General features: G+C 33.2%; 1 protein-coding gene across 9 annotated transcripts in view; it reads left to right on the forward strand.

Annotated features, from left to right (window-relative positions):
- The window catches only part of RELCH (RAB11 binding and LisH domain, coiled-coil and HEAT repeat containing), a 93,249-nt gene that overhangs the window by 22,849 nt on the left and 56,757 nt on the right, over positions 1–13,643 (forward strand). For 7 of the 9 annotated variants that reach the window (XR_004421057.1, XM_033087348.1, XM_033087349.1 and 4 more), the window contains exons 3-9: positions 3,691–3,762; positions 3,875–3,930; positions 4,027–4,140; positions 9,581–9,784; positions 9,884–9,975; positions 10,559–10,852; positions 13,013–13,088. Coding sequence is in view for 8 of the 9 variants with exons in the window: in XM_033087348.1 (XP_032943239.1) it covers positions 3,691–3,762; positions 3,875–3,930; positions 4,027–4,140; positions 9,581–9,784; positions 9,884–9,975; positions 10,559–10,852; positions 13,013–13,088 (908 nt within the window). In the remaining variant the exon portion in view is untranslated. The remainder of the gene's footprint in view (positions 1–3,690; positions 3,763–3,874; positions 3,931–4,026; positions 4,141–9,580; positions 9,785–9,883; positions 9,976–10,558; positions 10,853–13,012; positions 13,089–13,643) is intronic. The other 2 variants (XM_033087354.1, XM_033087355.1) reach the window with 1 other exon arrangement.

Genomic DNA, 13,643 nt, shown 5'->3' on the forward strand with positions numbered 1-13,643 from the left:
CCCTGTAGGAATTAGTTTCAATAGGACATTGACTTAGACAGACATGGGGAAGCAGATAGACATCAGTTAGGTCCTTTGATCTCCACCAGAATCGTGGGCACTCCTGGAACAGGATGGATGCCACACTGGACAAATGGAGCTTGTGGGGACAATATGGGATCAGAGAACACCCATAATGTGGATTCCACTCTTGACCAGCTCTGTTGATTTTTTTCTTCCACTTACTGGTACACGTTTATTAAAACTTACCAAATGTTTACCTATTGTGGTCATTATGAATAAAAGTGAGTGCTAATTTTTACATAGTGCTTGTTCCATTCTAAACAGTGTCCTAAATGTATACTAACCCATTGCGTTATAGAATTATCATCGTCCTCCCCTTCCCAGGAAATTGAGGCCCTCAGAGGGATTATTTAAGACTTCAGTGGCAGAGCTAGGATGTAAATGCAGATAGCCCAGCCACAGAGCCCACGATTAGCTGTGCCATGTGCTACCTCTCAACATGAAGGATGAAGTTTGGCCTGATTAAAAATGACATTCTGATATATGATTTTCATTCATTCCCCAAGAAAGGAGATATTGAGTATTTAAAAGTCTCAAACAGTATTATATGAGTTAAAAAAAGATGTAATTGTTTTTAGTTCAGCAGAAGCTAAGAGTAAGCAGTGTAAACAATAGCAATGTCAGTTGAATGAGGAAGTCATTGGAAGAACTTAATGTGGCTCCCTGTATCAAATCATGATTTTGTCATAATCATTATTAGTTGACAGCTGTATCAAAACACCAAATCCTATCAGTAGTACCTAAAAATTAGCAAATCAAATGGACATTATTTGAATAATTTTAGGACTAATTTATCCATCTAATTATCATTTTAAGTAGTATTATGTTACATATAGTAATTTAGTAAATGTTGGATGTTATATATTTTAGTTTATATGTTAAATATTAAACACATGGTATTTTAGTTTAGCAAGAGTAACCAAATGTATCTAGTTTTATATATTATATTGTTCAGATGGTTACATACTTGTACTGGAAAATAACTCCTACCCAGAAACTGGCCATATAATTATTTTCTTTCCTTTAATTTGCATTTGAAGATCTAAATTTTAGATGTAGTCATATATAAGAGGGTCATCATTATTCTCGTTGTTTAGGTATTTTAGGCTGTGAATGAACTAAGACTAGCAAATATTTCACCATAATATTAGTAGTATGTTAAATTGGGGCATCAAAAAATTGGGTGTTTTTGTTTGTTTGTTTGTTTTCTGCTTTGAAATTTCCACGTAGTCAGTTGTATATCTCCCAAGTCATGAGAGCGTGATCTTTTAGCACTCAAATACCTCTGCTATTATACCAGCATTATTCAACCCTGGTTGGGGGAATAACCATTTCAACTCATCTGGAGTTGGTTACACTAACTATGTCATTAATTATCTTGGTAAGATTTTTATATGCATTATTAGACTATACCTACATCTTTGCAGTTATTACTTTAGTTCCAATAACATTGCATTCAGCAGGATTGGGCTGCTAGAGTGTTGGGATAGTGGAATGAGCAGGTTGGTAGTTGGTTCCTACAGTGGTTTTTAAAAACATACACATCCTCAAACATTTTCATGAAGAATTACAATATTTGAAAAATACTTAAAGTTTGTTTGGTACAGTGTATTTTGTTACATAATTAATTTTGAGCCTTAAGCCAATATTTTTTTAATAAAGAAGAGACATATTCATATATGTGTAAAAATAGCTGTTTACCCCTTTCTTGTGGAACTTTGTCACATAACTGCAATTACTTTGTAGAGACGCGTTATAGCTTCAGAGATATGCCTCTGTCTTTTAAAGTCTATATTGTATATTAAGAAACATGCAGCAGAGTGAACTCATTTTGTTAAGCACTATCTTTTCAAAGCATTGGTAACTTAATGACATTTGGCAGTGTATATGTAGGTGTGCATAAAAATCTAAATTCTTGCCGTCTGACATGGGTTTTCTGGCTTTCTGTGCCTTGATCATTCAGTGTTTTGTTCTTGATCACCTAAACTTTCACCAGTTGAATTTGAGTTTTTCACAGTTTGTGTTATAACCATTTTTTGTATTTTTTTTCATATTTCTATCTACTGGTGCAGGGCATTTCTGATCTGCAATTGTTCTGTAATGTGTTTTAGTAAATTGTAAATGATGCTGAAAGCATAAATATATACTCATTTTACCTACAGTATAGTTAAATATTTTTAAATCAAAATCAATTACCTAGAGTTTTGACATTAAAATAAACTTACTCTGCACTTATCTTACACGCTGAATATGTGCAGTCTAACTTTAGACACAAACTCTAAGAGTTTCCAGAAGTGTAAGTTTTACGGAAAATATTTTTAACTTTGTTGCACAGAAATGTTTGCAGATCAGCACTGCTGACTACCAAAAACAAAATAGTAACATACACATCATCTGATTTTTAGTTGTGCTTCCATGTTGCTGCATTGAAATTCTGTGCATCAAAATAATTGGCCTTCATGCACTACATGTGATTCAGTTACACGTTAAGTTTTTAATGAAAATATGCAAACTGAGTGAATCCTAATTTTTCCATATATTTTTATAGCTTTGTTGTCTCTGATAGCATCTCATTTGCCATCCTCTTTTTGCTATTAGTCAATCAAGAAAAAATTGCTTATTTAATTTGTTAGTTTTTATGCAGAACTATTTGACAATCTTATTCGTAATGCAACATTTTAAAGAGCTTATTAAAATGTTTCCTCAATATTAATGTTCATCTTATAATCAGACTCTGATAAAAGGAGAAATCTTTGAGTTTCATTAGTACCTCTTAACTTGAATAAATATCTATTTGAAAAGTTATCAGAAAATTTGAAATTCTGAATAATTTTACTTAATATCCTTAGATAATTAATAATTACACTTTTAGAATTGTGCACAATCCTTTGCTTTAGAATGATCTTAGTTAGAAATTAAAAGCAAACTATTTACACACCCTTTGGCTTTAAATGAAACCTAAAAAACCCTTCGGAACTTTTTTTGATATATGTTTAACGTATCTATGCTTGTAGAAAACACGCTTATATGTAGAAAAGTTTATAGGCATCCCAACATTTGTTAAATATTTAAACTATATTCCTTCATCATCTTAATGAAGGGATATAGTCACTAACATTTTTGTATATAGATTTATAACGTTACTCTAGATAATACCTTTAAAAATACCTTTTTATTTTTAATCCTAAAGTTTTCTTTAAGTATATTTGCTTGGACTTCATCTAGTTTTTATCTTTACCCCTAAAATTATATCACCTGAAAACATGTCATTGCATTTTCTTACCTCAGCTGAGTGAGGCAGAAGCACCTAGATTACTAATATTTTTATTTACCTAGATGAGAGTATGCCATAGATTTTATTTTTAAATAGAGCTATTCCTTGTCAGACAGCTAGAACATTTTTATCAATAGTCCCCTGGATTCTCAAACCATGGAAAACATTCACCAGTTTGCTTGCAAATCAACTCTGCTGCATGCGTTCACAAGTTTCATAAAGATTGCATGCTTTCTGTTTTCAATACAGATTGTATTTTTTTTTCATACCCATCCTTGCTTTTTATTTTTTTATTTTTGTTTCCCTTTTCTTGGTTGGATGCCTGTGTGTGTTTATTCCAAATCCCTGTCCAGTCCTGGAGTTTGAACTACGGAAAGCCAAGGAGACCATTCAGGCCCTCCGAGCCAACCTGACAAAGGCTGCAGGTGGTGTACATAAAACTTTTTTGAGACTTTTTCTACTTTGACAATGTAGAAGTAGCTGGGATATTTTCAAATGTTAAATATTAAAATATTATTTATATATTTTTTCCACCAGAACACGAAGTTCCTTTACAGGAACGAAAAAATTACAAATCAAGTCCTGAAATTCAGGTGGGTGAATGACAAATCTAAAAGTATCTTCCACATAAAATAGCATAAATATTGAAGGAGGAAACCTTATGGTATTGTATCTTATTTCGCCTCCAGGAGCCAATCAAACCTCTTGAAAAGAGAGCTCTAAACTTCTTAGTCAATGAATTTTTATTGAAGAATAACTACAAGCTTACATCAATAACCTTTTCAGATGAAAATGATGATCAGGTACTTTTTTTAACAATCATTTATTTCCTTTTTAATTTAAAATATACTTATTTTGTCTTTTATTTAGTTTCTTTAATTTTTTTAAGTTATGCATATAGTAAAATTCTATAAGGCTGGTTACCAAACACAGTATTTTCTTGCCTATCCGGTCTAGTATTCTATTGACTTACAGATTTCTTCTTTTTACATAAAGAGTTCTCATTCTTTCCATGTAGCTTTTTACAACTCCCCAGTAACTATATAATCTACTCATATGCTCATGTATTTATAGAATGTGCTGATGTTTTTTACTTTAAACGTTTACTTGGTCGTACAGATTAATGTATATTTGTAAAAACAGTTTAACTAAAAATGTCTTCAGTAGAACTATAATAATTAAGATGATAAATACATAACAGCAATTAAGAGAATATTTTCAACGAGAGTGTGAATATAAGTTGTGTTTTGAATAGGAGGCAACTTTAGAACTTTATTTTCCTGATAGAATCTTGTAAACAAAGAAAGATGGCTTGTTTTAGTGTTATCTCCCAACCCTGTAATATTTTGACTACTTAGTGCTAATAGATTAGTTTGAGCTTGCACCTTAGGAAAGTAAATACCAAAGAGTTTATTATGTAGAAATCAGGAGGCCATCATTTCAAATCAGGTATATTCCATTGGTCGATAAAATATTCCATGGATTGTTTAATAAAAATAGATGTTCTCAAAGGGAGGGAGATAGCAGTTCAGTTACTCCCTCAGTTATTCTACGTAACATTCTACGTAACATTACATAATTTTATATAACACTTGATCATATCAAATCCAACAACATGTAAAAAGGTTTATCCAAGGAATATAAGGTTGATTTATATTCAAAAGTCAGTCATTGTGACTCACCATATTAAGAAATGAAAAGAGAAAAAAAATTATATCATCATTTCAGAAGATGCAAAAAAAAATATCTGACGCAGGCGAATATCTATTCCCCAAAAGAACTTTAAGGAAACTAGGAATAGAGAGGAATTTCCTCAACTTCAGAAAGGACATTTATAGAAAACGTATCACTAACATCGTAAATGGTGAAAGATGAGGCACAAAGCAAGGATATCTACTCTCACTGCTTCTGTTGAACAGCGTACTGAAGATTCAGGCCAATACAAGGCAAGAAAAAGAAATGAAAGTCACACATATTGGAAAGGAAGAAATAAAACTGTCTTTATTCACATGATTACACATGTAGAATATCCTTTGGACTATCCAAAAAAACTAATCATTGATTTTTAGCAAGGCTGTAGGATATAAGATCAATAAACAAAAATCAATTGTATTTCTGTATGCTAGCAAGAATTAGAACTTGAATTTAAAAAATATATTATTTACAAAGTATCAAAAAATAGGAAATACATAGGGATAAATTGGATAAAGCTGTGTACACTGAAGGCCATTATACATGCTGAGAGAAACCAAAGAACACCTAAATGAGATACTATGCTCATAGATCAGAGGATTCAATGTTGTCTTTCTCCAAATGGATTTGTATTTTCAGTGCAATCTCAATCAAAATCTCACCAGCATTTTTTGTAGAGATTAGTTTATTTCAAAATTCTTATAGAAATGGAAAGAACCTAGTACTATAGCCAAACTTTAATAAAGAACAAAGTTGGAGGACTTTTCCTGACCTCAAGATATTGTAGTCGAGACAGTCTTCTTGGCATAGAGACAGACACGTAGATCAATGGGCCGTAATAGAGAATGAAGATTGACTTACACATAGATGGGTTTTTTATTTCTGATAAAGTGCAAACTAAATATCATGCAGAAAGGATAGTCTCTTTTACAACTGGTAAACGAGGGGGCATTTGATATTCATATGCCCCCCCTCCAAATGAACTTCCAACCATGCCTCACGCTATATGCCAACATTAATTCAAATGGATCATAGATTTAAATGTAAAGAGGAAGCTGTAAGGCTTCTAGAAGAAAACGTAGAAAAATTTATTGCAACCTTAGATTTCTTAGATATGACACCAAAAGGATGGTGCTTTCAAGAGATTTGTTCTCATCAAAATTGATGACTTCTGTTTGAAAGCTACTTTGAAGCAAAAGAAAAGATAAGCCATGGATTGGGTAAAATATTTGCAATAAAGGACTGATAAAGGACTTGTATCCAAAGTATATAATGATCTCTCTAACCTTAATAATAAGAAAACAACCCCATTTTTTAAATAATGGGCAAAAAAGCAAAAAATTTAAACAGGTGCTTTAACAAAGATCAGACATCACAATGAGATACCACGGCACACTAATTAGAGTATCCAAGACTGCACCAAGTCTTGGCAAGGATGTTCAGCGATTGGAAATCTCGTCATTGCTGGTGGGAATGCAAAATGGTAGTCACGTTCTAACACATTTTGGCAGTTTCTTTAAAAAGTTAAAACATTTATCACCGTATGACGTGGTCATTCCATTCCTAGATATTATAATCCAAGAGAAATGAAAGCATATGCCCAAGGATTCCTACACACTTTTCATAGCAGCTTTATTTATACTTAAAATCTGGAAAACAACCCAAATATCCAAGAGCAAGAATAGAAATTTGGATAGAAAATCTTATATCCTTACAGTGAAATACAACTCAGCAACAAAAAGGAATGAACTCTACTGATAAATACAACACAGATCAATCTGAATGAAGGAAACCAGACAGGTCACTTGCTGTATGGTTCCATTTATATAAAATTCTAAGGAATGTAAAGAAAACAGATCAGTATTTGCCTAGGAACAGGGTAGGTATGACAAATAAGAGGGAAAAGTTTCAAAGGGGTCCAAGAAAACTTTTGAGAGTGTGAACAAGATCATTTTCTTTCAAGTTCATTGTGGTGATCTAATCAGGGGTATATACATATGTCAAAATTTAGCAAACTGTACGTTTTAAATTAGCTTGTGGATTTATTTAACTTGTACAGTTTGTTGTATGTTAATTATACCTCAGTAAAGCTGTTTTTTGTTTTGTTTTGTTTTTGAAAGGCATTGGAAATGTTCATCAATAACCTGTTTTTTAACCACTAAACATTTGTGGTAATTTCAGGTGGCCTGAAAACAGTGCTGCCTAAAGCCCTCTCATGTTCAGCCTCTGACCAAGATTTAAGACTCTTCACCCTATTTTATTTTTTTTCTTATACCCCCATTTTAGGCGTTTGTCATTACCTGGAATTATCTCTTGTCTCCCTGACTAAACTGTAAGCTCCTTGAAACTAAAAGAGTCTCTCGTTCATCTCTGTATCTGCATAAATTAAAATATTTATTGATAATTTTCTCATATTTTTATCTGCATACACTCGCTGTCATACCGCTCTTTGCTTCCCTCCTTCTAGTTCTTTCTTTTATGACTGATTTACTTCCCATCCTTTTTTTCTATTGTGCTATTTGAAACTTATTTAATCACAAATAAACTTTCTATATTTTCAGCTTCTCCTCAGAACGTCCTTTTTGCCTTAAATAAAACTTGTCTCTTCACTGAGCACCCCGTTGTCCCCTATTTTCCAAGTAGATGATGGCGTATCTCATGGTCTAATTCCCGAAGCTCCCCGGTTCCCGCAGCAGGGCTCTGTACTCTATGTTAGGAAGTTTCCACACTCCCACTGCCATTCTCTGGACTTTGTCACTGTCTTACTCCCACTACATGTCTTTTCCCCTTATTATCTCCACCTCGCTAATCTTTCCCTGTTTTTCCTATCAGTCATCTCTCCTGCCCTCTGCTTTAAGTCCTTTCTTGTCAATTCTGAATCTATAAGCCCTCTCAACTTTCTTTTTAGCTTATCTTTCTACCTGCCTCTTCAACATTAAATCTTTCACCTATTCGTTGTAATCCTGCCAAACACAAGGGCTTGCATCTCCCGGAACATACCTGGTTCCTTCAGAGTTTTGTATTTTTTGCTCATTCTTCTCCTTGTCTCTAAAATAATTGGTTCCCCTATCCTCTCTTTGCCATCTGCCTCGTAAATACCGAAACTTTTTCCAAAAGAGTGCACAGGTCATCTATTTCCAGAAACCTTTCCTCACCCCGATCTTAAGACAGACATTGACTCTTTTCTAGGAATTCTTGACATTCCTGTGATCATAATACCTGTGATACTTTAGGTTCCACCTATTTCTTTATGTCCCCACTCTTTAACTGTGCAAGTCCCTAAATGGTGACATCATTTTATCCCTGGTTCTAAGCAAAGGGTAGATATCTAGTAAATATTGGATGAATATAGGTGGATAAATGGACATTTGAATGTTATTTGTACTATTCATTTATTTATTTTTTTAAGGATTAAATTTGTTCTTGTTGTAGGCCAAGCACTGTGTTAAAGCCTTAATAAACATTTTGTTTTTCCCTCAGTAAAACCCTCAAGGATAAGTATTATGCCCATCTTACAGATGAGCTATTTAAGTTTCAAATTAATTTATAACAGCAGTAAGAGGAGACAGATATGAAATTCATACTTGGACTTTTCTCCAAAGCCCTCATTTCTAATACCTATCTCTTATCTGCCTCAGATTTAACCCTCAATAATAGTTGTTCCCATTATCCATTGAGCCCTCAAAGGATTGAGAGTATCACATTTAGAACATTCAAATAAATATAAGTTATAAATAAGTTACAAGATATCAAATTAGTACTAAATTCTGATGTATTAGAGGAAAAGAAAATGGCAGGGCAATGTATTTGCATGTGATTGATTACTCTGGAACTTTATAAAGCTCTTTTAAAAAGTTTTGCCCACAGACTGCTTGCAGTGTACTTTGCCTTTTTGTACTTTAATAATAAAATTGTACTAAATTGAATTCAAGAGAATGCTTCATACACAACAAATTGAAGAGCAGTTGTTTGGTTTCTGAAAGTTGCCAGAAGTATACTTAATAATATAAATTGGAGTCTAATAGCTACAGCAGAAAGGCAAGCAGATTAAATTGCTTGCTTACCCACCAGAGATTACACTAAATACATATAGGTTGGAATAATAAAGAAAGGAAGAACAAAGTTAATGCCACTCATAGTTTACTTATAATAGGTACAATTTATGAACTAAAGCTTCTTAAATCTAGACATGTTCTATGACTTCATGCAAATATTTAAACATGTTTTACAAACTTGAAAGTTAACGCAAGCTTTAAAGTTGATAGTTTACATTTTTGAGAGATTTAATAAAAGATTATGTGCAACATCTTGACGTATAAGATAGTTAAACCTGTTTACTTAGAATATTAAGAAACTTACAAGAATAATATTGGACAGTGGAAGATGTAAAAATAAGTTTATGAATGATTACTTACTTGTACCATGTACTTTAACATTATAACAAGATTATGTTGGGTTTTTAAGATATTGGCAATAAGGAATAAAATAAATCTCAAGTGCAGAGTAAAATTGCCTCAGATTGTTTTTATATTAATATTTTTTATCTTTTAGGATTTTGAACTATGGGATGATGTAGGATTAAATATTCCAAAACCTCCAGACTTATTGCAACTTTATCGAGATTTTGGAAATCATCAGGTAACTGGAAAAGACCTTGTAGATGTGGCCAGTGGAGTAGAAGAAAGTGAATTGGAGGCTCTTACACCAGTTTCAGGCAACCTTCCTCCAACTCTTGAAATTCCTCAGACTTTAGAGGTGAGCGATATTAATTGACTAGTCAAGGCCTCCAAAATATTTAAAATATGTAAAAGTATAAGATCTTCAGTTTCTCTTTTTCTCCTGTTTTGATTTTAGAACTCCTTGCTAGTACAGAAATTAGAAGATAAAATTAGTTTATTAAACAGCGAGAAATGGTCTTTGATGGAACAAATCAGAAGACTTGAAAGGTTAGTACTTAATCATAATTTCTAAAAAAACCTTTTTAAATGAAATTGGCAGATTATATAAAAACACATAATAATATTTCAGTTGTTGGACATAATTTTTCACATTATAATACTTCTGAAAAAAAAGTCTTATAATTGCTTTATATATTTAATATGTGCCTTCCCCCTCACCTACCCCCACCCCTCAAAAAAAAATTAAACCAATGTAGTGATCTTACAATAAATTATGTCCTGGAAGCAAGGAATAAGATACTTTTTACTTCCCCTGAGTCCTGTCAATATCAATAAAATAACTTCGTCACATTAGTGTTGTACACATTTCTCATTCATTATTTCGTTTAATTCTTATAATAATCCTGTGGGTTAGAGAGAATTATTCCCATTTTGCAAATGAAGAACTGAATTTATAGCTACACTTTTACATATATGAAGCATCAGTGTGTATGTTTCAGAAAAGATTAATCAGTTGCCAAACCATTTTCTATTAATATGTTATACTTCTAAGGCATTAAACCCATTATGCTATTGCCAAAGTTTTTTTAAAATACAGTTGTTGTCTGATAATTTCTTTTTCTTTCTGCAGTGAAATGGACTTTCTCAAAAGTGAACACTTTGCCATCCCAGTAGTTTGTGACTCTATTCAACCTTCTTTGGATCAGTCTCTTCACAAAGACTCTGAAGACAGTGGACAGAGTTCAGTTGTAAATAGTTCAGACGAGGGAAAAAACAAGGATATCCATCTTTCAAAATCAGATGAAGTTGATTCCACTGTTCCTAAAGAGAACATCCCAAACTCTTTACCCAGGAGAGAAAGAGAAGCAGTGCCATCTCCTTCTCCATCAAGTAAAAACACAGTCCATTTTGATAAACCCAATAGGTTAGTATGCATCCTATATTTTGGAAGGCTTCTTTCCGGTGTTTAGTATGTTGTCAAACTGAAAGAGCTTCAGTTCTTATTTGAACTGCTTTTGCAGACCAGATGTATGAATTTTTGCATTGGCATTCACACATAGGAAAGTACATATCGCACACACACACAAAATCACAAAGTAATTGCTAAGTTAAATTACATTAAAAAGGCATGAACCATAAATGGCGTAGATTCTATCTTGGGTAACTACTTAAACGCATAAATGACATGTACATTACTATATGCTGCAAACACTTTACCTCGTGCTTTTTACCTTTTCTCTATTCAGTTATTTTCAGACTCGTTTTGGTACTGTGTAACTTGCCTATGAGAAAGAGAGGAACAGTTTTTGCTCTTAGTCCTTTTTCCTGTTCTGCTTCCATTACTAATAATGTTTCATTAATAGTCTCTTGATTCATTTATTTACCTTTTACGGGGTTGCAGTGATTGAACTCAGATGACAAAAGCATGGTCCCTGCCCTTCATGATCATGTTTTCTAGTGTAGGAGACAAAATATAATTAACATTTTTTATTTTATTTTATAATGTAAAAAAGTAATTTTAAGAAAGGAATATTTACTGAGCTCTTTTTAATCTCTCAGGCACAGTTCTAAACAGTTTATGTACTAACTTATTTAATCCTCACAATGTATGGTAATGCCTTCAGTCACAAACCTTACAGTGTGAGAAAGAATGACAATCAAATAATTAAAGTATGAAAAGTGGTAATATAAGAGAAGTTCAACTTGCTTTGGGAACACACGGTCATTGTACCTAACCTAGTCATCAGCAAGAAAGGTTTCAGGGAGAAGTGTTATCTAACCTGAGACCTGACAATTAGGTGGGAGTTAAGCAGGCAAAGAAATAAGAGGAAGAATATTTCCAGTAAGGAAGAACAGCTTGTGCAAGCAAACCATGCATTTGGGAAACTATGAATTTAATAAGGTTTAAGCGAAGAATGCAAGTGTAAAGAATGACGGCAGATGAAGTTGGAGAATTACGCAAAGATTGAGTCATATAAGCTGTGTTAACTCATTTAAAGTCGGGACATGATGGTATCTAAGTTTTGAAGAGTAATCTAGGGTAGAGGTGTTTGGAGGGTTGCAAGACTGGAGGAAACGAACCTAAGGGTATCTATTGAATGAATCCAAGTTAAAAAACAATTGTGGCCTGTCCTGTATTGGAAAGAAGTGGATAGATTTGCAAGGTAGTTAGAAGGTAAAAGATCGATTGAATTGATTGAAAAGGGAAGTATAAAGGTGGATTTGAGGTTTCTGGCTACAGTGATTGGATGGTTTCTGCCCCTCTCCCCCTGACCCCCCATTCCCTATTCCACTGAAAGATTATGGGAGGAAAATATAAATGAGCAAACAGCCCAAGCTTTGTCACACCATTCTAACTCTCTAATGATAGAAATTACTGAGTGCCACTTTATGGTGTGTATTAAATAACGTCTATTGTGTAACCTTTGATGTTACCCCTTTCTTTGTAGATTGAGTACATAAAGTACTATCATCGTAATAACTTTATAAATACTACTACATAAAGACCGGTGTTGTTTTAGAAACAGACATAGGCTAATATTTTCAATTACAAAAAATACTTTCTTTAAAATATACCATGAATGTTGAATGAGCCTCTCCTTCACTTGTCTTAAAATTTTACTTCTTTTATGTGGATTTCTAATATTAACATTTATCGTTATCATTATATACATCTGCAAAACTGTAATTCCTCTCAGCAGCATGTCAGATCAACCTTTATGTCCACTGTTTACCTCTCTGGGACCATAGAGAACTGGGGAGGGAAAAGTCCTCATTTCAGATTTTGCAGGTTCTTTCTATGTCATTGATCTGCGGTACCACTTCAGGTTTGATCCCCTTCATTCACAGGCCTTTTATTCGCATAATATCAACCTATTATAAGATCAGCTGTTACTGCTGATTTTTTCCAACTGTATAATTCTGCAGTGAGGTGCTCTTGCAGTCAATGGTAGATGAGAAATCCATTGAACATTTGTGTAGGATTAATGCAGGAATGGGAGTTATAAACTGTAACTTACTTTTTCCTTAAATGCCAGTGGTAACTGTTTGGTCTTGACCCTTTTCATCCAATATTGTCTTTTAGGAAATTGTCTCCTGCTTTCCACCAAGCACTGCTCTCTTTTTGTCGGATGTCAGCAGATAGTCGTTTAGGATCAGAGGTAAATTATACCAGATATTCTTGCAACTTTCTTAAAACAGTCAATTTTTCTTCTTATTCTTAACTATCTCATCCAAAACCATCTGTGATAATACTCTATTTCAAATACAAATATGTTATTTAAAATAATGGTCTAAGAAATAGTTTCTAAGATTTTTAACTTTTAGGGAATGTAGTTGATTATTTCTATTCTTTGGATTAAACCTTTGTTTAGTATTAAAGTGACCTTTTGCAGTCTATTTTTGTTAATGTCTACTAGCATGGTTATGTGCCTCTTTGATATAATTGAGAAAAGCAATGTAAGTGTACATACAGTTTGGTTATTTTTAGATTACTCAGTTATTTTTATCTCATTAGGAGTAGTTGTCTTTGCGGAGTTTGACTCTCAGATTAATTTTCCTCATGTGCTTTGCAATTGTTGTTACAGACTCATCTTGAAAGGGAGTTTTGTTTTTTCCCTCCTATCTTTATACTCCTCCCTTTCTAGCCATTTTGGGGTTGACTCCACTTGACCTCTCCTGGGTTTCTGTCCCATAATGTCTTTGAGAATATGAAA

Source organism: Rhinolophus ferrumequinum, chromosome 19 (genome assembly GCF_004115265.2).
Source record: "Rhinolophus ferrumequinum isolate MPI-CBG mRhiFer1 chromosome 19, mRhiFer1_v1.p, whole genome shotgun sequence".
Lineage (NCBI taxonomy): Eukaryota > Metazoa > Chordata > Mammalia > Chiroptera > Rhinolophidae > Rhinolophus > Rhinolophus ferrumequinum.